This window comes from Puma concolor, chromosome B3 (genome assembly GCF_028749965.1).
Source record: "Puma concolor isolate L17-30 chromosome B3, mPumCon1.1.hap2, whole genome shotgun sequence".
NCBI classification, from domain to species: domain Eukaryota; kingdom Metazoa; phylum Chordata; class Mammalia; order Carnivora; family Felidae; genus Puma; species Puma concolor.
The window spans coordinates 26425154-26452643 of record NC_141672.1 but is presented as its reverse complement, the minus strand read 5'-3'; the positions used below and the strand labels follow the sequence as shown (position 1 = coordinate 26452643).

The following is a 27490-nucleotide window of genomic DNA, read 5'->3' as shown; positions in this document are numbered from 1 at the left end:
TCCCCTAACTGTAAAAGATTACATTATCAAAATTGGAATGACCCATAATCTCATCCAGGGCCTGACGTCTGCTGCTCTCAGACCTCATTCTCTGGGCATATTTTGGGGGAGAGGGCAGAACAGGAGGGAGTTTACTGGTTTAGTCTTACTTTGCAAAATTGTGATTTCTGTTTTATAACGTTTTCATCGCTCAGCATACTGTGCTGAACAATTTCCTGCATTACTGCAATACTCTTGGAGCACGTGACTTTGAGCAGCTGCATTAAATTCTACCCGTTTCAGTCAGCTCTCCATTGTTGGATACCGAAGCTCTTTGCCACTTTTGCTGTTATAGAAACACGATGATAAGCATCACTACGTGTTAGCCTCTGACTGTAAAGACTGATTTTTAATCTTCACTTCTGTAGAAAACTGGTAAAAAAAAAAAAAAAAAAAAAAAAAGTTACCAAATATCCCTAAGCAAAATGTCAGCGACTTAAATTCTGGATTGCTCTTCTGTGCCGTTAGCAGAGATAACTGAGCACGCCAGGAGCTCACAAAGACAGGCGTGGGTCAGAGGTTGTATTTGTGGGCAGTGGCATGAGCGAGTAACTCAGAGATACTGCCCAGGGACTGTGATGTGGGAGGTGAGCTGATGGGTCGAGAAGGACGTGTTTAATGGACACTTGAGTGGATACTTAAGGCAATTAAATTTTTTTCATGGAACCCATAGGATGCCAAATTCTAAACTGGTCAGATGGCACCGAGAGCTGGTCTCATGGGTCAGGCTCATTGACTCCAGTTGCTAGGAGGAAAATTGGGGCAGGGGCCTCTCTGCCCCCATAGAGGCGCTGGGGTGGCCCCTAGTGACCCAGGACCTCGGCTGGCAGACTCCCGCCCACAGCTCCCGTCCTCAAGCACGGAGCCCCATGGCCTTGTCTTCTCCTTGGCAGGTTCGCTCCACAACATCACCTTCTTCTCCCTTTCCACGCTTATTATTTCCATGGTAGTTGCCTGCCTTAGCACTCTTCTGGGGAAGCTCCGGACGGTATCTTACTATGAGGTGAGTTGCCCTCGCTTTCCTCTCTTCATTCTCCCCGGCCCTTGGGGACATGGCTCTGGGCTACTCCTGACCTGGGCACCCACAGCACCACAGAGACAAAGGTCCTTGCCTTTCCGATGATGGGGTGTGCAAGCTCAGCGTGCATGGGTGTGTGCCCGTGAGCCAGCCCCGGTGCCGGGCCCCCCCACACTCTGCGGAGTTTTAAAAGACAACCGTCCTCTCCTCCTCTCCCTTCTGCCGCCCCCTCCAAACAGCGGGCTGCTGGCACATCCCTCCTACAATGTGAGCCTGTCGAGCCACTGAGCTGTGAGTGCCACTCCAAGGATGGAGGCTTGAGAGAGAGAGGATGGGGGGAAGGACAGGAGCGTGGGGCATGGAGAAGGACGATGAAGAGGGAAGGGGAATAGTCAGCACACTTTGAGGAGCCCCAGGCTGTTGAAGTTGAGGCCTGGCTCTCTGGGAGCCTGTGACTCCTTTGGCTCATTGCCAGCGGGGTCAGCCTCATCATTAGAGACGGGAGCCAATCCCTGCCCGCTGAGCACCCTGCCAACAAGGGTCCGTGCCCAGAGTGGCGTGTCAGTACGGGTGTGCTAGAATGATTTCCAGGGACCAAAACATTTGTTATTTTTCATGGTTACCCGTTTTTCTATTGGCTCACGTTTACTTATATTTCTGCTTATTTTCAACTAACTCAGGTTTTCTGTTCATAATAGTAAATTGTATCCTTTTAAAATGAAGTTATATAAAGAGAAGAAAGTAAGTTGATTTAAAGTTCTGGTATCCTGCTGAGTTAGAGGAACAAGCCTCTTGGAACAGGATCCTTTTGCCTATAGTGACCTTATACCTGGGGGCCCTGAACTCAGACCCCCACCACCCTCTCTACCCGGCCTCCTCCAACCCCCGGCTCCAGTGCCATGCCAGTGAGGAACCAGAGTGGACGATGCCTCTGGCCCTGTCTTCCCGATACAACGATGCCATGTGATCTGGTTGCCCAGGTGTCCACTCTAGGGAAGGAAGGTGGCAGAGGACCTAGACCGTGATCTCAGACTGGTCGCAAGATCGAGGGGGAAACCCCAGGAGGAAAGAAGAGACCGTTGAAGCCAAGGCTTTGACTAGAGTCAAAGCAGGCTCATCTTTGAACCCCAATGCCAACCCTCCTTACTCCCCCCCCACCCCATTATGGTCCTTGGGAATGGAATATTCTGGAAGGGTCACCCAGCATCCCGGTCCTCTGTCCCCCTGGGCTTCAGCCCTACCAGCTGGGCTGTAGGTCATGGAAAACAGAAGATGAGTTGCGTTCCGGGGGAGCAAGAGGCCCAGGCGCAGATTCGGGGAGGGAGCGGGCAGAGGGCAGACACCCCCACTGTGTGACCCTCCACATCTCTCCCCACTGCTGCAGCCCGAGGAGGAGATGGAGACCGTGTTTGACATGGAGCCAAGCAGCAGCACCTCCACACCCACCTCCCTTGTGAGTCAGTGCCTTCACCCCGGGGGACAGGTCAGGAGGGGGGTACCTGTAGGAGCGGGCTACTCCAGCAGCAGGGGCGGGGGCCACTGGCATTTAGTGCCCTCCCCGGGTGTTGGGAGGAGACGGGGGGGGGGGGGGCCCTGGGCGCCCTCCCCTGACACAGCAGGACTTGGCCCAGGTCAAACTGCTGCCATGGCCCTGGCTGAAGAGCTGGGAAGATAGAAGAAGCAAGACAAACCCTGAAAGGATCTCAGAGAGGAAGAGAAAGGTCAGGGCGAACCCAGCCACAGCGAGCTCAGTCGTGTAGACGCAGGGACGTGCTGGGGCTCGGCCTCAGGACCGAAGGCTGCCTCCAAGGGCACAGATGCCAGGCAGAGCTGCGCAGAGCTGCAGGGAGCTATTGGAGGCCCGCGCTGAATGGTAAGGCAGGGGTGGCGCCACATGAGTGAGCCCATCAGCCTGTGAAGAGATAAGGCCGACTCAGAATGCAGGGCTCTGGCTGGCTGGGCCTTGGCTCCCACGTCGTGGCTCAGCCTGGAGGGGCCTGAGCACTCACCCATGTCCCTGCCACAGGTGTAGATGTGGGGCCACCGATGCACGCACTGAGCTGGGTACCGGGTTGTCCCATGCCCCGATGCCAGGGTGCCTTGGAGGAGCACTGAAGAAGGGCACCAGCCAGCCTGAGCCTGAGCACTCAGGGAAGGCTTCCCGGAGGAGGGAACATCTAATCCAACTCCGGGAATGGGAGAAGGGGTTGCTAGGTGGAATAGGTTGTGGGGGAAGGGCATTTGAGGAAGAGGAGCAGCCTGTGCAAAGGCCCAGAAGAGAGAATCTGGAGCGTTTGAGCACCTGAAGAGTTTTGGGCCTGGTGGAAGTGTAGAGTGGGTGTCAGGGCCCAGTGGGAGAGGAGACTCTTTAGTCGTGGCAGAGTTGGGGAAAAGTGCACAGACACAACAGTGGTGGACGTGCCCACCCCCCGTGCACAGAACTGCAGGTCTGTCTCACACTGGGAAAAACTGCACAGAGGGGCACATTTCCTCTGGGAGGCGACAGGAAGTTGCTTCGCATAGCATCTCCCCTCGGGGGTCCTCCCAAGATGAGCCCTCTGGAATATTGTTAGCAATCGGTTATTGAAGTCTTCTTAGGAACCTGACACTTCGCTGTTAACGCTCCTAATCTTTATGATACACCCACATAGTAGGTGTTTTCACCCTCATTTTATAAATGGGGAGACTGAGGCTCAAAAGATCGTTTAATTTAGACACCAGGGCATTCCTGAGCAAGGAAGTCACAGAACAAAGTTTGAACCAGGTCGGTCGCACTCTAAAGCCCGGGCTTTAAAAAACATTAGTGGAATTGATTTTTTTTTAATCTTTCATGATAATAAGCAAGTAGCATATGAACATTGCAGGTAATTATGGGCAAAAAACAGATAAGCAAAAATAAGAAAATAAAAAGTTCATATTCCCATCACCCAGAGATGACTGCTGATAATTTAGCAAATATTCTTCCAAGTATATGTATAAATTTTGCTAAACTGAAATAATACTGTACATACTCTTATAATCTGCATTTTTAGTTAACAAGCTCCATCTTTCCATATATATACATTTCTGTATCTTCCAAGACCCAGTCCATATTCAAATTGTCCCAAGCGTTCCAGAAATATCTTTTACAACATGTCCAAATCAAGATCCAATCCGATCTCTGTGCTAGATTAATCTGGTGCCTGTGCACATCTCTCGTATTTTAGCCCAGGCTCTTTCTTGTGACTTGTCAGAGACTCCAAGCCAGTTATCCTGCAGAATATCCCACCTTCTGGATATTTCTGGGTATTTCTTCCTGATGTCTTATAATGGGTTTTACAGTCTCCTGTATTTCCTGAAAACTAGTTAGATCCAAAGGCTGGACAGGTTCAAATTCAGCCTTAGGGGCTAAAACACATTCTAGGTGGTGCCGTGCACCACACCAGGAGACGCGTAACATCCCATTTATTCCCACTTATGACACTGGTTACTCCCAGGTTAGGAGGATCACAGCTGGCCTCTTCCATTGTTCAGTTACCATCTTACCCCTTATGACCAAAAGGTTTACAGGGGGTTTGCTTTGGCATTATACAAGTATCTAGATTCTTCCTACGGAACAATCCATCAGGGTGTTTTGGTTTCACTGAAATGAATACACAGGAAAGGTTTAATTCTGTCCCATAATTACCTGTTTTCAAAATAAGGAGTTGGTTTAAAAGCCACTTCTAAGGATGACAAACAGCTCTGTCCCTAGTACTTCCTGTTTTTCTATTCTGCTGCCCTCCTGTGCATTTCTGGGACCATTCCTGGGTTTCACAGACACAGTTTGTAAGACCTCAGATAGCAATTTGTTCCAAATCCTGATTCCTGGGCCAGCCGGTGATCCGCGCCACGGCGGGTATGGACATGCCTCGTAAGCTGTATTGGAAAGTGCGCTAGCCCAGGCATGGGGTCTCTCCAGACCCCAGCAGAGGGGAGCCTCGCATCCTCTCTCTCCGGGGTCAGCCTGACCTGGAACCAACAATGAATGGGGCTGCACTGGAGGAGCAGTAGGCTGGGAGCTAGGAGGCCTGCACTAACTCACCCTCTGAGTTATAATTGCTCATTAAATGGTTAAGGGCCCCTCAGCAGGTGGGGATGGCCAGGCCCCGGGCTGCTGGGGTAGAAGAAAGGATCCGTGGCTCGTGGCTCTGGCTCGTGGGTCCAGAGAGGCAGAAGCTCTGGGGGTAGGGCTTGAGGGCAATGGCGTGCGCAGGGCGTGGCCCCAGATGTGACCTTAGCTTTTTCTCCCCTCTCTGTCCCAAGCAGCTGTACGTGGCTACTGTGCTGCAGGAGCCGGAGATGAACCTGTCCCCTGCCTCCTCCCCTGCTCGGCAGACCTACGGCACCATGAACAGACAGCCTGAGGAGGGAGAAGAGGAGAGCGGTGTGAGGGGCTTTGCGAGGGAGCTGGGTTCCGCTCAGTTCCAGGACGGGCTGGAACTGGAGGGCCAGAGCCAGTACCACTGACCAGGACCAGAGGCCTCCACCTGGCGACTCCAGCGGGAGCAGCGGCCAGGGGAGGGCCCGGCGAGTAGGGGGGAGGCAGGAGGGCCACCCGGACCTCCCCACTACCTCCCGCAGACTCTGGGAAGGCCCCAACAGAGACACCTGCGCCCTGGGTGTTGGCCACATGGAGACCCAAACCTGCTGACCAGCTAGAATGAAAGGTGCTGGGCAGTGCAGAGGGCAGTTCCGAGGGCCCCCGGGATGGGATGGAGGATACAGGCAGTGCCACGTCTTGGGAACAGCCGCCAAAGCCCTGGGCACAGAGACTACAGGCTAAGGGACCTTGCTGGGGTCGAAATGGAGAAGGTGTGCATAAGGGAGGAGGCAGAAGGAAACCCACCGAAGACTCTTCAGGGTCCTCTCCACGCTTTCACCAGCTGTCCTGCCAAGGAGCTTCCACCGCTGCTCCTACGCCATCCCCCTCCCCTACTCCAGTCCCTCCCCTACGGTCTGAGGAAGCCCAGGTATTTGTGCTAAGCCTCATCAATGACATCCCCAGCGTGGGGATCTGTAAAGAGAAGTTTCTGCACGCACCTGGGGCATGCGGCAGCTGAGACCATAGACCTGAGGGGAGGCAGTGGAGACCTGTCCTATTCCTCTGCCCCTCAGCAGACATCCCCAGGAGCAGCAGGGTGGAGACCCTTATCCTTTCTATTCTCACAAGGGCAGCTGGGACACGATCACTCGGGGCTCATTAAACGGGACCTGTGTGCATTTTGATGAAGGCAACCTTGGCTGGTTACTATAAGGTGGGAGGGGCAGATGCAGAATTCATGGAGAGGGGTGCTGTCCCAAAATACTGGGTTATGGGAAACCAGATACAGCTTCCCCAAGCCCCAGGCCTAATGAGAGGACCCTCAAGGTCAAGGATGTGGCCACTGAGAGCTGCTCCTGCCTCATACCAAACTGAGTGCCTGAGCCCCCAGCATAACCAAGGTGGGCAGCAGCTTGGGGTGAGAAGTCCATGCTTCAAATGGAAGGCGACGGCCATTCCCTGGCCTCTGAGTAGGACCCTTCCTCTCTTGGGGCCACCTGCATGCTGGACTGAAGACCACTCAAATGGCCTCCAATATGGTCCTGGCCCAGACACTGCCCATACCCTGCTGGGGATGGGGTGGGAGTGGGGCTGTGTCCTCCATAGAGAAGCCTTTATCTGGTGGAGGCCTCCTTCCCAGAGCTGCCACCACCCGAGACCTGGAGGAACCAAATCCTGAGTAGGAACAATGCTGGTGACACCCGTCCCCTTTGCCACAGTCGGGGGTACAGACCTCTGCCTCTGGGGACAGGCCCCCATCAGGACCACCAGGCAGTGCAGCATGTTAGGATACAGACAGGGGCCAGCTGAGGCCTCAGGGACCAAAAGGAGCTAAGCTGAGCGGGGTCTACGTGGTCTGGAACTCTCCTGAGTTCCCTCCTGCAAAGATCTGGGTCCATGTGGCCAACCTGCCAAAAGGAGGCCCCAAGCTCGCCTCCCCCGGGCATTTCCCACCACCTCCCAGGCACACGGGCGGCCCTGAACTCAGACCACCTGCGTCTTGTCCCTCTTCCACCTGTGCCCACATCTCAGCTGTAGAAGCTCCAGGCTTCACCAGAGGAGAAATAGCGCTCAAGAGACAAACATTGCCATACCCCCGGGGCTTGGCCCAGACTTGGCATGAAGGATCTTTCCAGAGAGCTTGGGTCAGCCGGGGAGTCGGCAGTCTCTCCCACTCCTTGTCCGGCTAGGAATAAGGAGGAAATTATACCCATCCAGTCCCTCCTGAACCCAGGCCCCTCAGGGTCCCCTCCTAGCATTTCACCAGCCAACAAGGAGAAGGGGCCTTTCCCAACAGGGAGATCTGCCCATGCCATGGGAGGTGGCCAGCTCCAGGCCCTCCGGTCCCCAGAAGGTGTATTTGGTGTGCGTGTGGCTTTGCTGCCAGAAGCTGGCCTGCAGGCTCACGTTCACCGGGCACTGCTTGCTGGGCGCCTGCCCCCCAACCCTGCAGCCCCTGCTGGGTTATTCCTGCCGCTTCTGCCACTGTCCCTCTTCTGTCTTCCCCCTGCCCACCTGGCAGTGTATGGATGCTGCATATGGAAGGGTCCCAGCAGATTACATGGCAGCATGGCTGGGGGTTTCCCCCTCTGCATTTGGGCCAAGTGCAGCTGGTTCTGAGAGAAGGTGGTGCAAATGTTGGGGAAGTTCCAGAATCCATTCACTTCTCGACACTTCCTGGAGACCCAGGGCAACTGGCCAGCACCCTCGGCCCCACCCTGACACACACACAGCCTCTCAGCCTCCACAGTCAGTGTGAGGGTGGGATGGGCGTGCTCTGGCTCCTTAGGGCCTACGCATCACATCCAGGCCCTCTCCAGGCACCTCCCCTCTGGCCTGCCCTCTCGGCCCACCCTTGGCCTCCACCCATCACTATCTCACCCCACCCCACAGCCCACTTCCCAGCTGCCCTTCTCCATCCTTCCACCCAAGCACCACCTCTCAGACTTGATTCTTTCTGGAGGGGGCTGCCTCCGAGGGAACCCAGGATTGCCTAGAGCCTCTAAGAAATGCCCCACTGGGCCTGGAGTAGCTCCATGCCTGCCTGCCTCTTCCTCAGATGCTTCTGGAAGCAAAGTGCCTATCAGCAGCATTGCATCCTCTGGGGACCCCGGTGCGCGGTGTGGACTTCCCTTGGCCACCACCACTAAAGGAATGTGCCAGAATGCCGAAACTTCTCGTTATTAATGCTATGATTGTGCCTTGAATAAACAAGTTCTCCCAACCTCTGCTGGCCTGTACCTCTGCATTGGACCGGCCCAGCAGGGTGTCCCCCGTCCTGAAAGAGCCGGAGATGCTAAGGGATGAACCTCCCTATGGCTGCCAGGCTGGAGCACCGTACCTTCATGGCTTTAGCCCCTGAAGCCTTCCCAGGCCCCTGTCCTCACAGGGAAGGCCTGGCAAGTGCCTCCTGGTCTGCTGGAGAGACAGGAAGTGGCTCTGCCTCACTCATTCTGCTGTGAGTGCTCTCAGAGCCCCCCGGGCAGTAGCAGAGAACTTCCTGGTCCTCGAGCTACCATGCAGCTGTTGGAACAGGCTTCTCCTGGGCAGCAGAAGCCCCAGGGTGAGTGCTGGGCCCCTCAGTGGGTTGCTGGCCGGACTTGCTGCTGGGCTTGAAAAGATGAAGATTTCAGGAGGAGGCCACCAGAAAAAGTGGCAGACAAGGCTCAGGCCCGTGCTGGTCTCAGCCCGCAGCACAAGGGCAGGAGGAAGTGGAGGAGAGGCTGGCCTCGGGGAGGTATGTGCGGCTGCCAGGTCAGGCCTGAACGGGATAAGAAACACCCTGCTGCTATGTTGGACCCGCAGTAAGTTGGGGAAAACGTCCCTGCTCTGGGGAGTGTGTCCTGGCCCGGGAGACCAAAGTTCTGGCCTTCCTCCAGCCGTGACCCTAGGCTGGTCACATCACCAGAAAATAGGGGTAGGGACACTACTCTGCCTTACTAGTGAGTACAGCAGACTCAGCAGACCGAGTGGGGCTGCAGGGGAGGCTTCCTCCCTCACTGCTCCCTATGAATACACAGGACAGTCTCAGGCTGCTCCCCAGCCCCCATCACTAGACCCTCTCCTCAAGCTTTTGTAGTCCATTGACGGGCATGGGTTCGAAGTGCCCCACTGGCATGAGCCTGGGCATAGGGCCAGGGCCCACTCCCTTGACCCCTCTCACCCCAAAGCAATTCTTTTCCAAGTCAAGTCAGATGAGAGCCGCAGGGCTGCTTCAGAGGAGAGAGACACATGAAGGCCACCGTGGCTGGGTGGCAGGGGCTGTGCCCTGAGGCCTGGAGACAGGGGTGGGCTGATGGCTGCTGGAGGACCAGGGGCCTTTTCCTAGGATCCTCAAAGCCCTGCCACAACAGCTGCCCCTCAGGGTCTCCTCCCAGGGGCCAGCAGCCTCCAGGGTCCCCCAGATCACAGGCCCTGGGCCATCCCTTGGTTCAGCAGACCTTTCAGGGGACTTTGCTCAGGGAGAGACAAAGACACAGACAGGCAAGCTACAGAGGGCGGGTCCTAGCCCCAAGCATGTCAAGTCCCGGACAATGGAATTGGTCAGTCTTCTCTCAGCAGGCCAGGAGCACTGGAGGCCCAGGAGGTCCATATAGCTGGGCTGGAGTGGGACTGGGGCACAGGCCAAGAGGGAGGCCTGGTGCCAGGGAGGCCCAGGATCCCAGTCTGACAGGACTCTGCCCAACAGGGCACTGGAGCACCTGACTGTCATGCTACACTCTGTGGGGCTGGGGAGGAAGCAGAAGGGCACTGGGCTCCAAGAGGCTGTGCCTGGAGGCCAACCCTTGGGGTGGTTTCAGGCACCTCCAGGGCTGGCTCCCCACCACCTAATCCCGTCGTGCTGGGGATAGCTCAGTTCTGTCCCGAGAACACTCCAAGCTGTCCAGAGCCAGGTTTCTAAGTCCACTCTGGGGCAGGCCCTGGGGGCGGTGGTGTGGCGGGGATGGAGGAGCCTGGCTTATGGGAAGGCAGTGCACAGTTTTCTCAATAGAGCTGTTTTCTAAACATCGGGTGGCCCCTGGGCCTTGACAACCCATAGCTGCCCAGCATATCTCCAGCCTCAAATGCTGGGGTTCTCTATCTCGGCTGCAAATGAGAGTCTCCTGGGAGATTTTAAACAATCCCAGTGTCCAGGTCCCATCCCTAAACAAATCTGGGATGGGGCCCAGACACCCCTATTTTACAAAAGCTCACCAGGGGACTCTAGTGTCGAGGAGGGTTGAGTGGGCAAGGCTCTTGTGGGTGGGGAAAATAATCACAGCCTAACACCCCTGGAGGAAGGGAAACTGGTCTAAGCACCTCACACTGTCTCTAGCCTTGGGGAGGAAGTAGGGGGCCCCCAACCTGTACATAAGTACAAAGCCACAGGCTGAGAGGCCACTCCTCCCCTCACACTGCCTCCGGGGAGCTCAAGTATCAGGCAACAGGTAGGTAATCAACAGGCCCAACGTTTGCCTTCTGTCTTATAAGCCATTAATACCCAGGGCCCACACAACTTCCATTATAATCATCTTACTTTGTAATTGTTGTTTGGGCTGGAGAGACACACGTGGGGCCTCAAGGGTCCCTTCCGGCTACCCTGTCCCCTTCACCAAGGGTCTGAAGAATTACCTCTTTTCTCTCCTCTAAACACAGAGCCCAAAGTCTTCCCGTTTTGTTTGCAATAGATTATAAGTGCGATAAACCAATGTATATGGTGGGTGTCAGGTAGGGGCAAGGGCTTTGAAAAAAACACAAAGCTGGAGAAGAAGGGGAGTGACTGTAGATGGGAAGGATCTGGAACGAGCTTTTCTGGGGATGAGGCATGTGGGGGCTGCATGAAGGGGGTGCTGGGCCGATCTGGCCCGGGAACAAATACAGGGCCCTGGGGCAGTGGGGTGGGGGTGGGGGGGTCAGGGCACACAGCAGAGTGAGGCCATATCTGAGAGGGCAGCAGGACCCTGGGCTTTATCCCCGTGATGTGGAGGCTACTGGAAGTTTCCAAGCTGGGGGTGGGGATGGGGAGGGAGATGTGATCACCTAAGGTTCTGAAGCAATCACTGCAGCCTCTGGGTGAGAACAAGGTGGAGGTGAAAACCTGTTGGGGCTCTGTTGGAAGCATCCAGGAGATGTGGCATGGTAGCTCCAACAAGAATGAGGCGGGGAGCAAGGAGAGAGATGGAGAAGTTCGAAACAGGTCTGAGGATTCATGGATGGATTAGATGTGGTGTCTGAGAGAAAGCAAGGAAGTGAGGACGGCTCCCAGTTCTTCTGCCTGAACAGCTGGGTATACTGGTTTACCAAGGCAGAGGATGCTGGAAGGTGCAGGGAAAATACCAGGCTCTACTTTGGTTGTGTTACGTTTGAAATGCCTAGTAGGGACATTGGGCAAGGGTCTGGACACCGGGGTCTGGAGTGGGGGGCATTAGGCTGGAGATGCAACCCAGAGTCATCAGCATCTAGGTGTTTAAAGCATGGGACTGGCTGAGACCTGGGCAGGAGCTAAGGGGGGGTCCGAGGGAGATGAGAGGGGGGGTCCACAGGGAGAATGAAGAATGAGAAAGGAGGAAAACTAGGAAACCCTGGCATCCAGAATCCAAGGAAAGGAAGGGATTCAGAAAGTAAGCAGGGAGCCCCAGCACTAACCACACTTGACAGTGAATACAGGGCAGAGGGGAGTGAGTTCAAAGACGCCCTGAGGAGGCATCAGCCAAGTCAGAATGCTGGAAATGCCACTGGACAAGTGAACTGGTTTCTCCCACACATCAAAGGCGTGGGGAGAAGGGAGAGGGGAGGGAAAGTTTAAGAGACACAACCAGATGCAATGTGTGGCCCTTGACTGAATAAACCACCTGCAGAAAGACATCAGGGAAATCTGAACACAGACTGGGCATTAGGCAATGTTGAGGAGACACTGCTCATCTCTATAGGTATGCTGATGGCGAGGATTAAAGCGGAAAGGGAATCAGCTAGATGTCCCTATGGAAGACTTTACAAGGGCATGAAGTCTTAGATTTGCTTTAAAACTTTCCAGCAGAGGGCGCCTGGGTGGTGTAGTCAGTTGAGCCACTGACCCTTGATTTTGGCTTTGGTCACGATCCCCGGGTCATGGGATTGAGCCGCCTCGGGTTCCCCCGCTGAGTGTGGAGCCTGCTTAAGATCCTCTCTCCATCTGCTCCTCTCCCCAACTCGTGCGCTCTCTCTCTCTAAAGTTTTTTTTATTATTATTATTTTAAAAAACTTTCCAGGAGAATAAAAGAGGTGGGGGAGATCTTGAGCTGCTCACACGGATGCTGGCTGAGGTACACAGAGATTCACTAGGCTCAGGTTTTTGTGCATGTTATATTTTTCCATAACAAAAAATTAAAAAAAAATTTTTTTTTTTGGTGTTTATTTTTGAGAGAGAGAGACAGAGTGTGAGCAGGGGAGGGGCAGAGAGAGAGCGAGACACAGAATCTGAAGCAGCTCCAGGCTCCGAGCTGTCAGCACAGAGCCCGACGCGGGGCTCGAACTCACGAACCGCGAGATCGTGACCTGAGCTGAAGTCAGAAGCGTAACTGACTGAGCCACCCAGGCGCCCCCATAATAAAAAATTTAAAATGAAGGAGTGATCAACTCTTCAAAGGGCTACTGAGCCGAAGAGCAAGGTGAGGAGTGGGACTCAACCTCTGAACTGGGCAGGACGGAGGTCCTGGGTGACCTTGGTGGTAGCAGATCAGGGGCGGGGACGAGAGCCTGGGTGAAGGAGGCTCCCATTCTCTCATAGGCGTGAGGAAATGAAAACAGCAAGGAAAGACACTTCTGTAGAGTTTTGCTATCAAAGGAAGTAGAGATGCAGGGCAGTAGCTGGAGCGGGAAGGGGCTGAGGGAGGGCTGGCTCCTTGTAGAAGATGGGAGATGGCTGGGAGAATGCGGAAGAATACAGGAGAGAGAGGATTCAGGGCTGAGACTGGCACAGAGGAAGAAGGAACGACCCCCCATCCCACATGCACGCACGCTCAAATGCACGCACACTCACATGTACACACACACACTTGCATGCGTGGGTGCACACACAAGTAGAAAGGCAGCCTTCAAGAGAGGTGAACGCGCCCATGCTTACAATGGCTCAAGACCCAGGTCAAAGGAGGGTGTTTGGCCTTTCCAGAGGCAGGTCACCCCAGACAAACATTCAGGAGGCTGGCTGCCTGAGTCTCAGCTGTTAGGTCTCGTGAAGGAGGCCTTCTCTCACTGGAGCCTTTGGGGCTCGAGAAAAAATGCTTTTGGTGCCGTAGGGAGAAAAGCATCCCCAGCATGCTCCAGACCATGTCTGCAATCACACAGCCTGGCAGGCTGGGTCACCAGAGCTTATCCAAAATGAGGCCCCAGCTGGGAGCTAGAGAGGCCCTGCAGGCACCAGCAACATTAGTCTTGGCTGAGAAAACCGAAGCCTCAGGGCAAGGGCAGTGGGCCCAAGCGGAGCCCCTCCAACCGTTCACAGCCCAGCTCCGGGGCCCCACAAGGCTGTTCACATGATGCCCACTCTTTGTTTTTTAAAAATATTTATTTAGGGGCACCTGGGTGGCTCGGTCGGTTAAGCGTCCGACTTCAGCTCAGGTCATGATCTCGCGGTTCGTGAGTTCGAGACCCATGTCGGGTTCTGTGCTGACAGCTCAGAGCCTGGAGCCTGGTTCAGATTCTGTGTCTCCCTCTCTCTCTGCCCCTCCCCCACTCACGCTCTGTCCCTATCAAAAAATGAATAAACGTTTAAAACAAAAATGTTTATTTATCTTTTTTAAGAGAGAGAGACAGAGAGCAGGGGAGGGGCAGAGAGAGAGAAAGGGAGAGAGAGAATCCCAAGCAGGCTCCGTGCTGTCAGTGCAGAGCCCGACGCTGGGTGAGATACACCATGAGATCACGACTTGAGCCAAAACCAAGAGTCAGTCACCAGGCCAACTGAGCCACCCAAGTGCCCCATCATGCCCACTCTTAATGCTGCTGCATGTTCCTGGCTGGGTCTCTACCCGCATCTGCTCGCTCTTCCTGACCACACACACATTCACACACACTCACACATTCTCACACCGGCTCTTCAACTCCAAGGTGCACTGCAGGCAAACCCATTCAATCTCCTTAAAAAAGCCCATCCTGGGATTGGCACCTGCCCAACCAGGGAGGCTCTAGAAGTTTTCCTCAGGGACCCTATGAGTCTTTGGTGCCCTTTGCTGCTGTCCTGGTGCCTGGCCCATTCCTATCCCTGGCCTCACTTTGTCCCCTACGAGGTGGGCTCTCAGACCCCTGACCAGTGAACTGCTTCAGACCCTGGATTACTGTGGGTGCATGTTGTAACAAAACAACCCCAAATATATAATGGCACAAACACAATAGATGTTTGTGTCTCTTTCCTGTAAAATTCAAAATGGGCCCTTGCTCCACAGGATGGAGAAGTTCCTTGGCCCTACCAGACACTTCGGATTAGTGGGTGCTCTCCTCCAAGCAGCAATTCGGGGACCCGGGCTCCTTCCATCTTGTGGCTCTGCCACAGTCAACACATGGCCCTCAAGGTCACTGTAAGATCTCCATCGGGCTGGCAGAGGGATGACAGAGCACTGAGGAACTTGCAGGAGTTTGGGAGGACCAGGTCTAGAAGTGGCGCACAGGTCCACACATTCTGTTGGTCAGAACTAGGTCACATGCCCCACCTGTTTGCAAAGGAGGCTGGGAAATGTAGTCTGGCTGTGTACCTAAGAGGAAGAGGAACCGAATTTGGTGCCCTGCTAGCCAGTTTCCATCACAGACCCCTAGGTCCATCTCTGCCATTGGCTTCTTGCCTTCCCCAAGCCTCTCCTTTCTTTTATATCCACTCTCTGGCCTTGGCACTCCTGACCCCATCCTCCCACCCTGCCCTAGATCCCCCACCTTACAGCTTCGTCTGGCCACAAGCTGACACCCAAGAAAAGACCAGTCCCAGCAGGTCAGAGAGGCACACAGAACAGGTTTATTCCTCATGAGTTTATACAACCACAGCACAGAGCAAAAGGTAAAAGTGCAGACAGCTTGGGCAAGGGCAGAGGGCCTCCCCTGCTGCTTTCTCTTCTATCGAAGCCTAAGTACAGACACACACAAGCTATTAAACGTGGGGAGCTGTGCCCGGCAGTGGATTTGGGCAGCATCAGAGAGGCAGCGCGGGGCAGGTGAGACCCAGCCCTGCTGGGGCGGGGTGGTGAGGAACAGCCACCAGAACTCAGGCCTCTTTGGAGTGAAATCCCCCTCCTTCCGTGCCCTTCCCCAGCCCCACCCCGCCCTGGCTGGCTAGCTGGCTTCTACAGAGTGGTACTAAAGGAGCTCCCAGCAGCAGCACTGAAGGAGGGAACTGGAAACAGCAAAAGAAAAACTACTCTGTCACGTGACATCTAAGCAGGCCCCTGGGACCCCGCTGAGCCCATCACAGACCCAGGTCAGCTCTCCCTTCCCCAGCAGTTCTCTTGATCACCTGCCCCTACCACCTGTGATTTCACCATGAAGGCTACAATGGTCCCTCTTGTTTACTTATGAAAGGCAGACACCCCTGGGAGAGAGAAGAATGGAAAGCAGGCAAAATGGGAAGGTGCCCGAAGCTCAGCCACCCACTCCCTGCTTGGCCCAGCTCACCTGAGAAGGATGGATGACCAGAGTCCATGCTCTCAAAGATCTCCACCTTCCCAGCCCCGTGCCACCTCTGTGACCCAAACATTGCTCCTCTCTTAGCAGAGGAGGGGATGCTAGAGGGGGAAAAAGGCAGGCAGGGAAAAGCTACTGGGGACACAAGGAAATCCAGAAGCCCCTTCTTGAAGGAAAAGCCACCCCTGTCTGCAGTCGGAGATGAGGAGGACTGAGACCCAGCCCTGCTCCATCACCTCTCCAGGGTGGTCAAGGGAACAAGGGCCTAGGTGCAAGGAGGCCTAAGGGGAGCTGGGCTACGACAGACACAGAGCAACAGACAGACACAGACAGATGGGGGCCTCCAGGTGGGGGCTGCTGGCCAGGGGCTGCCTCTTACTCGCCATCCCAGCCTCGACTCATGGCCTGTACCACGGCCCCGTAGAGCTGGCTCCAGGCGGCCCGCATGGCTGGTGTGAACGCAGGGCCCAGGCACTTCTCCAGCATGTAGAGCAGGGACTCACCCACCGTCTGCAGAGGCAAGCGGCACCTTGTCATTCCTGAAGGCAGGAAGGCATCATTCCATTCCACAGGTGAGAAAACTGAGGCCTGGACCTTTCTTTTCTCCTGCACAGGGTCCATGCTTCCCGAGCAAGATTCTGCCCCAATCCTTGGGTGCCACATCGGGTCCCCTTTTCCCTTAAATGTGAGGCCTTATAGTGAACCAAGCATTTCATTCCACTCAGCCTTGCAACCATCCCATGGTTGCCTGGGACCCCCAGCTCAGACCAAGCAAAGTCACTGCCCCCAGGACTCAGTTTCCTCCTCTGCACGGCAGCACTCATGGTATTAAGATCCCAGACTCTGCAACCAGACAGACCTGAATTCACTTCCTGATTCCACCATTTATGAGCTGTGTGGCTTCAAGCAAGTTTTACAACCTGAGCCTCAGTTGCTTCATCAGTAAAACAGGAAAAGTAAAAGTTCCTACTTACCAGATTGCTGGCATGATTAAATGAGACCATCTATAAAGAGCCCTTAGCACAGCATCTGTACACAGTGAGCCTTCAAGAATAATAATGGCTCTTGTTTGTTAGTAACCATAACAAAATATCGCTTACTTATTCCACAAATGTTTACAGAATATCCACTAAAGACCAGGCACCGCACCAGTGCTCTAGTTAGAGAGGCCAAGGTGAGCGTGGTCCCTTCCTCGGTGTGCTGGCCATCTGGCAAGGTGACGGGACTACGGGGTAGGCTGTCACGTCCGTGGCCCCCAGTGAACCACACTTCAAGGATTCACGCCCCCTGAGTGGGGTCCCTCCACCTGGAGCCTGAGCTCATCGCATGCCTGGCTTTGGCCAATGGGCGTTACCAAGGGGGCTGCAAGCGGAGGCAGGAAGTGTCCTGGCACATCGGGGTTCTGCCCTCTTGGAACTCAGCTGCCGCTCTGCGAGGAAGCTCAGCTAGGCCACCGATAACGAGACACCACAGGATAACGAGACACCACAGGGAAAGAGGCCCCAAAGGATGACAGGCCAACTTGGATGCACCAGCCCCAGCCGTGCTCTTGGCTGAGTGCAGTACATGAGTGGCTCCAGCCCCACCATGCGGAGCAAAAGCACGGCCCCGCCGAACCCAGAAATCGTTTGCTTGGGATGGTTTTATACACAGTGATAGGAAACCGGACAGACTGGCGAATCCCAAAGGCTCCTTAAGTTTCCACGGTTCTAAGAGAAGCCACACCACGGAAGAAGAATTGGAGGCTCAGAGCTCAGAGAGGTCAAGGCAGTGCCGGGGGGTCACATGGCGGGGGAGACACAGATGCAGGCCCCCAGCCCTAGTCATCTCAGGGTATGGAATGGGGAGAGAGAAGAGGTGGGCAGGGAGGACAGGGAGAGTGGTGGCCTCAGGTCAGGAGCTCCAGAGAGAGGGAGAGCCCCATTACCCACCGAGAAGGAGCTGAACTTCACACCCACGGCACGGTGCTTCTTGCCCAGACCAGCAAGGTACTCCTCCAGCGAGGACAGGTCCTCTACATTGGTCACCGCAGTGTCAATCACAAACATCACCTGCCAAGGCAGAGGAGCAGTGAATCAGAGAGGTCAGAGCAGTGCCACCTGTTCACAACCACAGTCCAGATGGGGGTTCCAAACAGAAGTAAGAGAGGTCACCAGGACCCTCAGTTTTCCAGGATCAGAAATGTAAGGCAATCAGGGCACCTGGCTGGCTCAGATGGTAGAACGTGCGACTCTTGATCTTGGGGTTGTAAGTTTGAGCCCCATGTTGGGTGTATTGATTACTTAAAAATAAATAATAAAATGTTTTTGTTTTTTTTTTAAATTTTTTTTCAACGTTTTTTATTTATTTTTGGGACAGAGAGAGACAGAGCATGAACGGGGGAGGGGCAGAGAGAGAGGGAGACACAGAATCGGAAACAGGCTCCAGGCTCTGAGCCATCAGCCCAGAGCCTGACGCGGGGCTCGAACTCCCGGACCGTGAGATCGTGACCTGGTTGAAGTCGGACGCTTAACCAACTGCGCCACCCAGGCGCCCCAATAATAAAATGTTTTAAAAAGAAAGAAAAGGAAGAAATCAAAGGAGGAAGAAAGAAAGAAGGAAGAGAGGGAGGGAGGGAGGAAGGAGGGGAGGGAAGGAGGAAGGAAGGAAGGGAGGAAGGAAGGGAAGGAGGAAGGAAGGAAGGAAGGAAGGAAGGAAGGAAGGAAGGAAGGAAGGGAGGGAAGGGAGGAAAGAAGGAAGGACGGGAGGGAGGGAAGGAGGAAGGAAGGAAGGAAGGGAAGGAGGAAGGAAGGGAAGGAGGAAGGAAGGAAGGAAGGAAGGGAGGGAGGGAGGAAGGAAGGGAGTGCAAGGCAATCTGAGTCTGCATGCAGGAAGTACTCAACAGTGGCCAAACTACTAATGTTATACTGTGAAGGCAGCTCCTCCCCTCTAAGGGTCTCAAAGCCCTAAACTTGGCAGCTGGATGGTGCTGTCCACCCTGGACAAAGAGAAACTGAGGCACTGTGAGAGTCACAAGCCTCTAAGGGGAACCCCAGCTTGGTTGTCATAGGCAGATGGTCCTAGTGGATCAGTGCCGACACCACCCTCAGGAGCCAGGGACAAGGCTGAGGGCAAGGGTGGGGCTGGGACCAGCTGGCTGAGCACAGGGTGCCCCAGACTCTGCCCGGCTCAGCACAGAAGGCAAGGAGCAGATGCCCCTGGCATGGGGGAGCAGCAGGAGGGGAATGAGACCAGGCCAGGGCAGGAGGAACCTTCCCTATCCCAAGTCTCTCATTCTCTCCCAGGAAGGCGTTCTGCTGTATCTCAGAGGCCGCTCTGCCTCGTCTCACCTTCCTGATGTGGTCCAGGAACTCGGGGGAGGACAGGCAGTCCTCTGGGCTGGAGAACTGGCGGCAGTTGTACTGGAAGAGGGGCAGCAGGTCGGGCTCCAGGTCAAACAGCCTGTGGGGGGAGGCCCCGGTGTCAGTCCCTACAGGCCCCCCCCCCCCCAGCTCCGCAAGCCCTAGCTGCCCAGCAGTGGCGGCGGGCGGGGGGGGGGGGGGGGTGGGCGGTGCAGGGATTCAGCAGAAACCTAGAACACATCCACCAACCGGGCACTGACCCCTTTGCCATCTTTGCCAGTGCTCCTTTCCCTCCTCCTCCACCGGCTCTGAGGGGCATCCTCAGTGAGTCTCTAGGCCTCTCACAGGACCCAGCATTGAGAAGCCCCTCCATAAACAGTTCAGAGGGCTGGGACAGGGAGGGGTCCTCAAATAGGAAAGCCCTTCTCTCTGTCTCTGTCTCTCTGTCTTTTCTCTGTCTCTGTCTCTCTCTCTTCCACTCTTGGGTCAGAACGTCTGAGTCTCATCATGTCTGGGGGGGCTTGGGCCAGTGATGATAGCCATACTACTGAGAATTCCTTACACCTACTGGTCATTGAATACTTTACACGTAGTTAACTTCTGTATCCCTCACAATCCTAAGCAGTAGGTATAACTGTTATCCCAGGCTGACAGCACAGAGACTCTAAGTAACTTGCCTATGGTCACACAGCTTAGAAGCAGCAGAGCCACAGAGGGCTCCCCTTTTCCCTTTTTGTTGGGGGGGGGGGGAGGTGGTGGTTTGCAAAAGCCTCCTCAGAAGTTCCGGGCTGGCTTTGGGAGCCAAGGCTCCTGAAAAACCATGGTGACAGAGCATTGGCTCTGGTGATGACAGAGGGGTTACCTAGAGACTCTCGAGGTAAGGTTGAAGACTGGCCTCCGTGCCCTTGGGTCTGGGCAACCCCTTCCCCGTCTCCCCAGGGGTGAGATGTGGGCGTGTATCGTCCCCTCCCTGGCTGTTCTCTCCTCCCAGCCTGGTCCTTTCCTCCGAAAGGTTTATCCTTCTGTTGGCGGCCTGAAGTGTGCACTCCTAGGGCCTGGCCAGTGCCTGCCCTCTGGGAGCCAGGCACACCCTCCCCTCACGGGCCCTCGGGGCACCCCTCAGGCACCACCCAAGGAAGGAACACTCAGGAACAGAGCCAGGGAGAGGGCGCAGCGCGGGGAGCAGAGCCCGCTGGCCAGAGTGTAAGGAGATCCGCAGGGGAGGACAGCCGCCCGCCCCCCCACCCCCCACGGCTGCGCCCACCGCCCGGGGAAGCGCAGGAGGGGCTGCGCCACCCGTCGCCGCGCTCGCTCCTTTGGCGCACTTCTGGAAGCGCCCCGGCGCCGCCGAGGCAGAGGGCCAATCTTTCCTCCTCCGGCGCCGGTGCAGCCGCCGGGAGCCCGTTTCTGGCGAGGCACCCCGCCACCCGCACCCCCGGGGCGCTCGGGGAACCCTCACCTGGCGAACAGCACGGTGCCATGCTCCAGCGGGCTGCGGCTCACCGCCCGCCAGCTCTGCCGGATCAGCTCGGGCTCCGGGCGCTCCATGCTGGCCCGGGGACGCGGGGCGCGAGGCTGGGACCCTCGGGGCGCGGGCACCGTCACCGCACGTGCCGCGCCATCTCCGCGGCGACGCGGGCCACTCCGCACCCCCTACGGCCCCCCGCGCCTCAGCCGGGCGGGGTGTAGCCGCCGCTCCTACCCGCCCTAGGTGGAGGCGCCCCGCCGTGCCCGCCGGACTGGCGCTTCCGGGGACCCCGCTCCGGCCGCTGCGCCCTGCGCGCCCCGAGGCTCCGAGAGCGCCCCGCCCCGCGCCGCCCGCCTGGGGCGCTTTAAAGCAACCGCGGCCCCCGCCCTCCTCCGTCCGTCAAGGCGCTCATCTCTGGGCAACCGGCTGTGGCCAGGGACGACCTGGTGGCCTGGGAAATGCCTGGGCTTCAGAGCTTAACAGAAAACGTCGAGCCTCTCTGGGCCTCAGGTTTTCATCTGGAAACTGGTGATGATATCACCACTTGCTGGTTAGGGCACCCAGTGGAACTTGATCACCTTAGGAGGCTCTGCATGTGACACCTCTCCACAAGCTTCCCTCAAGCGCTACCCGGAGGCATTAGACTTAGTCCCCCTTGGCACAGGTTCTCCTTCCTTCCGCCCGGAAATCAGACCAGGGGAAGCCCAGCACCTGCCTGTGTGACCAGGCCCAGGCTGGAGAGGCTCTCTGCCCTAGCTCTGGGTCTGAGGCATCCGCTCTCCCCATCCCTGCACATTGGGGGCCACCAGGGCTCTCAGCCTTAGGGACAGGGCCGAGACTGCAGCCATTTCCAGGCAGGGCTGGGTGTTCTTGAGACATCATCTTTAGCAATCTGTGAGCTCCAGTTCTAACCCCAGCTCTGCTGGCCAGGGCCAGGTCTGGGGTGCAGCGGGAGTGACCACTGCAATACCTGGACATTGAGGGAGTTAAGTGCCAACATGCTATTCCACGACTTTCAATAGACTTTCAAAAAACTTAAACGGAAGTACTACTTCATCCTCTAACTTGAAGTTCAGGTAGTGCGATCTCTTGCTTGCCATTCAGGGTGTGAAGCTGACCACTTGCCAGGCCTGAGCCTCTCTCTTTCAAGCACCAAAGTTCCCCTGGTCCCACCCCAGTGTGAGTGGCCCGGGCTTTGCAGGGCAAAACCCCCATTTATCTTTCATCATTTCCAGTCTCAGAGCCCAGCTCCTCTCAGCCTGACTGCCTACTTCTCTTTCAGTGTCCTCAGCATACGGTAAGGGGATTGAGTACTGAGGTCTCTAGGGGCCTTTTGGCCCACCTCCTTTCGTTCCATGGACACAAGGCGGTGCTCAGGGCCAGTGGTCACGAATAGCCTGAGGCTCCATGCCCAGGAGTTTGTGGGGGTGTGTCCCATTCCTCTCTTCCCCACCTCCCCACACATCTCTGGGGTCTCTGGGCTGAGCAGGAGAGCCAGGCTAGAAGGCCTAGCTTGTGTCCTAAAGAGTCTGAGATCGGGGACTAGATTTCTCATTCAGTATCCCATGACCCTACAGCCAGGTCAGCAGGTCAGGGGGGAGAAGGCCATATTATGTCTCTGGTGAGCTTCACCTTTCAGTGCCCAGATGTTCTGTGCTCTGTGCAGGCCACCTGGCTTATCTAAGGTTTCCCACTCTACCCAGTCTGCATTTCCTGGCAACAGTCTCTACTTGAGAACTTCTTGCTTCCTTTCTCCTTTGGGAGAAAGTGTCTGGGTCTAATAAGTTAGTTCATGGCAGTTAATGGTTTTAGCTGGTAAGTGGTAGAGTCAGCACTCACTCTGCCTAGAATTCTAGAGCCAGGAGAAGGGTTGTTAAGTGCACTGTAATCCCTGCTTCCCTGGAAGAAGAGGCTGGAGAAACTAGCTGGGCCTCTGCAGGGCCAGTGGGAGAGAGGGGAGAGGAGGTTCCAGGAGACAGAAGGTCTGAGTCCATATCAGAAGTTCCCAGGATCTCCCCTCCTTGCCTGGCATCTGCCATGACTCAGGCAGGAGGTGCTAACAGAGGAGAGCTGAGTGCTGTCCTAGAGCCAGTGCTGTCACTGAGTGGACTGTCAACAGTAGACAGTGACAGAGCTGGCATTCATGGAGCACTCCTGTCCCAACTCTGTGCAAGGCTCTTTGCGTCACTTACTCCTTGTCTTCACACTGTCTCTGCCAAGAAGGTACCATTTGTTTCAATCTGGTTATACCGTTGAGGAAACAGAAGCCCAGGGGTTCGGTAACTAGCCCAAGATCACATGGCTGTAAGCGGTGGGGCCAGGAGTTGCCCTCAAGTCTGACTCCAGCCTGTTCTCTGGACCTCTGTGCTCCTCTGCCCCTTCACTTTAATGGACCATGACCAAGAGCTCTATCCGTAGTTCAGACCAAACCAAGGTCACTGGGTTTGGGTCAGTGGTTCCTGACTGGTGTACTGGTACTGGCATACTGGAGCTGGCTCTTAGATCGCCTCGGAGAGCCGATGGTGTGCACTGATCTTTCCAGATTCTCATCTAGTGACATCAGGTTGCTAGCCTGAAATGGGCCATGGTGAGAATATGTACACCATGGAAATTGGCAAGTGCTACCCACCAGGCCTTTTTTCCCCTCCCAGAAAACCACTGGTCTGGGTGCACCAGGAAACACTGGGCCCCGGGTGCACTGTGGATGCGTTAAGCAGAATGCACAAAGGAACGTGCTAAACGTGGACACCTCTGAGCTGAGTCCAGGCCTTCTCCCCGGGGACCCAGGGTTGTCTGTTGTTCTGGGAAGGTGCTTCTATCCCAGGACCAAGCCGGAGAAACAGAAAAAGCCCAACTTGGTGTCCAGTCCTGGCCCTGATATTGACTAATCACAAGAGTTGAGGCAAATAATTTAATCTCTCATGGGTAGAATGGAGACAAAAGCAGCACTGACTTCACTGTGCCTTTATGAGGATGAAGTATCACTGATGTGTTGGTGCTTAGTAAACTAAGCTGTGCCGGTCAAGTGTGTTTGGTCCCTTCCTAACTTGCCTGGACTCGGCGTCTTCCCTCCCCTGAAGCTCTGCACATCCCCCTCCCTGCCTCCTCCAGCCCCTCTTGTCTCAGGGGGGAGGGGGAGTCAGGCCGCCTGCACCTCACAGGGCAGTGCCACTCCTCTCCTCTTCCACCCACTGCCCCACACACACCAGCGCTCACCTCTTGGGACGCTCGCCATCACTCCCGATGACAGGAGACCCCTGCGAGACGGGGCCTCTGGCGAGCACAATGGCAGCTGCTACAGTGCTGGGCTGTGTGGCTGTCTCAGACATGGACACTCTTACTCTCCACTCTCCTTGCCCTACTGTGTGGCAGGTTACCAGAGAAACAGTCCAGCTTCCGACTTATTTTGGGAGAAGTTTAAATAAAAGAACAGCCCTCATTACTCAAGTAACCTTGTACGTGGGAGGGCCCCAATGTCCCTCGGGGTGACGGGGCTCACCTGCCCAGCCAGGGCCTTTGCTGAAATTAGAATGGCCTCAGACACCGGGACACGGTGGAACGGTTCTTGCCCCCAAAACATTCTTCTCTTTCTGGGAGCCCGAGGGAAAGTCAGGTTCAATTAAGTACAACAAGAACACCATGGCTTTCAAAACAAGGGCTATTTATTACAAAAGTAAATGGCCTCTGATTATCTGTGGAAACCTTTTTTTAATATAAAATCGTGGCTCAAGAAGCTGGCTGGAGGTTGTGCTCACAAACATCTTCTTCCTCCACCAGCAAGTTTGTGGGGCAGATCACATTTCCGCCGATTCCTGGGCACTGGAGCTCATACTCAGGGCACCACCCCGACAGCCCCTCTCCCCAGCATCTGTCAACAACAGAACCTGAACACTTGCAGCTGCGTCCACCCGCACAGCCTCGTCTCCAGAGAAAGGTCTGTTCATCTGGGCTAAGAGGAAGCGGGGGGAGTGAGCAAGCAATCCTCTCATCCTTGGAACATAGTAGAAAAGATGGAGGAACCCTTCATTCCCAGTGTGGCCAAATGAGGAGGGAGCCACGGGGAGGAAGGTGGCTGAGCTTTCTCATTCCCCACCCTCCCCCAGAGTGGCTGCCCCTCTGGCTCCTTCAGGGTTCCTCCCTTCCAACAAGTTCCTATTAGGAAAGAAGAAGGTGCAAGGGAACAACAGCCACCTCCCAGTTGTCATCAGGCCAGTGCTCTTAGCTGAGAGGCAAGCACAGATTCCTGCACTCGCCCTGGGTGGGCAGGAGAGCCCACCCAAATGGCTGTCCCCACCCAGCTCAGAAGAAACCAACTCTCTGCCTTTGGGGAGGAGAGACAGCGGTGCGGTGGAAAGCGCAAGCAGAGGTTCTCCATCCCTGTTCTTTCCTTCCAGAAATGCAATTAAGCACACAGCCCAGACTCAGCACACAGGCAGCACTTCCTGCCAGGGGAAGTCAAAAGGGCTGCAGCCCTGGGAGAGGGAGGTCATCACACCCCAGATCTAATTAACAAACCTGCCTTGCTTTTGACATTGCTGCATTTCCTCTATTAACATTAATGATGGCTGGTCCGAACGGCTAAGGATGGCCAGAAGCTTCCCTCCCCACCTCCCAGTAGGTAGCACAGTCTGTCCCTGGGACCAATTTCCAGTCTCCGTGGCAACCGCCTCCCAGAGATGCTCTAAAGAGCTCTGACCCTGTCAGAATTGGTGGGGGCTACAGAGGAGGGAAGATGAAGTGTGGCAGAGCCTCATCATTAAACCTGGAAGCATCACAGCCCTCCGAGACAAAATACTCTGTCATGTACTGGCGGGAGGGAGGCAGGCTGAGGAGCTGGCCTTGGGCTGGTTCGGTTCTCACCCAAGGGTTTCCTTAATCTCTTCTATTTGGGGAAGAAGTGAAAGGAACAGCTAGCTCTGAGCTGCTTCCTTGGGCTTTAAAGTGGCAGAGAGTAGAAGCTTTGCTGCATTTCTAGGTGCTCTGGGTCCTTGGGGAAAGAGATTAGTGAAACAGTGACACAGAGGAAGGGGAATGAAATGGAAATGGGGTGTCAGCGGGGGAAGACTAGAGAAGTAAAAGGAACACCTCATGAGTGACAGGGACATCAATCCGGACGGGCCACACGGCCTACTGGGACCCCAGCCCGGCACCACAGATCCCTGCCCTGCTGCCCATCACCCTCGGCTGCTGAGAAAGGGGCCCCAAAGGCTCTCCCAGCCATCAGGAGAGTGCATCTGCCCCACTGGCGCAGCCAGGCTGGATGCAGAGGGAAAAGGACAGTAGCAAGAAACACCTCTGGCAAGCAGGCCCTGCGAACACAGAGCAGCCCAGGATAGGGTGCCATTCCTCCCACAAGACATCACGTAATACTCTGAGAGTGAGGAAGCCAGGGCTGGTGAGCTCTCAGCTGCCTTGCTCTGGAGACTTCCCAGCAGCTGCCACCCGGGAAGCAGCTGGGAGGCCGGCCCTCCAGCCCAGAGGTGCTCCGCTCTGTTTGTTGGGAGGAGAGCGGCGCAGCGTGGACAGTCCCGTCTGCTCTGGCCTTGGTGATATCCCAGAGTGGGGTCGGTGAGCTCAGCCTTCTTGGAGGTCAGAGAATTTATGATGGTCTTACTTTCAAACCAAATCCAGTGTGAAGGAAAATACCAGAAAATACTACTGTAGCCCTGGACTATTTCTTGAGTTTATGACACTCAGCTGTCCACAGTCACAGTCTATATTCCACAGGTATATGGGCACATGTACCCTCACACCCCCACACACATCCCTCCTTATGTTGCACACTTGGGGAAACAGACCAGAGAGGTGGTGTTCTCTATTGCTGGGCCATTCCCAGTGGTGGGACCTCTGCAGAGAGAGCCGCGGCTCTCCCTTGTGTTGGGTTAAGTTCCCGGTGTGCCCCCAGAGCTCGGTCCTGGAAGGCAGCAGAATTCCTCAGGCTCCTCGGGCAGCTTCGCCCGCAGCTGGGAGGGTCCAAGGGCTGGCTGCACAGCTGGCTATGCCCAGAAAGTTCCTGGACTCAGGCTGAAGTCCTTGCAGTAGCCTCAAAAGTCCCATGATTCAAGCCACCTTAGTCCTGCCATGGGACTTCGGGGATCCTGGGCTAGGGGACCAACCATCCCGTAAGCCAGAGGGTGGAAGAGGTAGAAGCTGTGAGAGAGAATCCAGAGGGGGGCGGGTGGCATCCAGTGCCTTGGCATCAGCAAGCGGCCTTACAGACCCTTGAAATTCAGCCACCCCCCTACCCCCTCACCCCCCGCCCCCCACTAGAGTTCATTAGGTCTTCTCCACCTACAAGATCTGCTTGTTCTTGTCACCACAGTCTGTCTGGGTTCACTGTTTGGGCACACTGTTGTCTGAGAGCTTAGCAGATGCTGACTTAATGACAATGAAGGAGGGGCGCCTGGGTGGCGCAGTCGGTTAAGCGTCCGACTTCAGCCAGGTCACGATCTCGCGGTCCGTGAGTTCGAGCCCCGCGTCAGGCTCTGGGCTGATGGCTCAGAGCCTGGAGCCTGCTTCCGATTCTGTGTCTCCCTCTCTCTCTGCCCCTCCCCCGTTCATGCTCTGTCTCTCTCTGTCCCAAAAATAAATAAACGTTGAAAAAAAAAAAAAATTAAAAAAAAAAAAAAATGACAATGAAGGAAAGGGCTCCTCCCAAGAGGCCCCAGGGAGAGACCAGCCCAGGGGTCTGGTCATGGCTGTTTGGCTCAGAGTATATGTTATAATGTGCATGTGCTCTCAGGTCACAGACCCACCATTTGCAGTTCATGCTTTAATGCTGCCTCCCTGGCAGCACTAAAGGCCGGTGACTCCCAATAGGGGATCTGTGAGACTGGCATGAAGGTGGGGAGCGGAGGGGAGGCTTGCCAAACACCCTCCTTCCAGTTATTCTGAGCCACAGCCCACACCACTCTTCCCACCCTCTCCCTCACCCTGCCTCCTCC

The 27490-nt window shown here is 55.6% G+C and overlaps 3 protein-coding genes across 13 annotated transcripts in view; 1 reads left to right on the top strand and 2 right to left on the bottom strand.

The window, feature by feature from the left end:
• The window catches only part of TMEM63C (transmembrane protein 63C), a 131148-nt gene extending 122805 nt beyond the window's left edge, over positions 1-8343 (top strand). For 7 of the 8 annotated variants that reach the window (XM_086709164.1, XM_086709165.1, XM_025919542.2 and 4 more), the window contains 3 exons: positions 933-1042; positions 2442-2510; positions 5342-8343. In XM_086709164.1, the coding sequence (XP_086565290.1) occupies positions 933-1042; positions 2442-2510; positions 5342-5545 (383 nt within the window). In that variant the 3' untranslated portion in view covers positions 5546-8343. The remainder of the gene's footprint in view (positions 1-932; positions 1043-2441; positions 2511-5341) is intronic. The other variant, XM_086709169.1, reaches the window with a different exon arrangement.
• A 6709-nt stretch (positions 8344-15052) lies between these two features.
• Positions 15053-20855, bottom strand: NGB (neuroglobin). Its single transcript, XM_086709162.1, has 4 exons — positions 20538-20855; positions 19067-19178; positions 17669-17788; positions 15053-16247 (listed from the first exon to the last, which is right to left on the bottom strand). The coding sequence occupies exons 1-4, from the start codon at positions 20624-20626 to the stop codon at positions 16113-16115; spliced, it is 456 nt and encodes a 151-aa protein (XP_086565288.1). The 5' UTR covers positions 20627-20855; the 3' UTR covers positions 15053-16112.
• Positions 20856-24190: 3335 nt separating this feature from the next.
• POMT2 (protein O-mannosyltransferase 2) overlaps positions 24191-27490 on the bottom strand; it is a 44836-nt gene continuing 41536 nt past the window's right edge. For all 4 annotated transcript variants that reach the window (XM_086709157.1, XM_086709158.1, XM_086709160.1 and 1 more), the window contains one exon: positions 24191-26696. In XM_086709157.1, the coding sequence (XP_086565283.1) occupies positions 26591-26696 (106 nt within the window). In that variant the 3' untranslated portion in view covers positions 24191-26590. The remainder of the gene's footprint in view (positions 26697-27490) is intronic.

Bases quoted from the DNA above. Each gene is read 5' to 3' on its own strand.
- NGB (XM_086709162.1), bottom strand. From the start codon at position 20,626: ATGGAGCGCCCGGAGCCCGAGCTGATCCGGCAGAGCTGGCGGGCGGTG. The intron at 19,179-20,537 runs GTGAGGGTTCCC...CTCCCCCCACAG, and splicing joins GGCACCGTGCTGTTCGCCAG to GCTGTTTGACCTGGAGCCCG. The intron at 17,789-19,066 runs GTGAGACGAGGC...CTGCCTTGGCAG, and splicing joins TCCTGGACCACATCAGGAAG to GTGATGTTTGTGATTGACAC.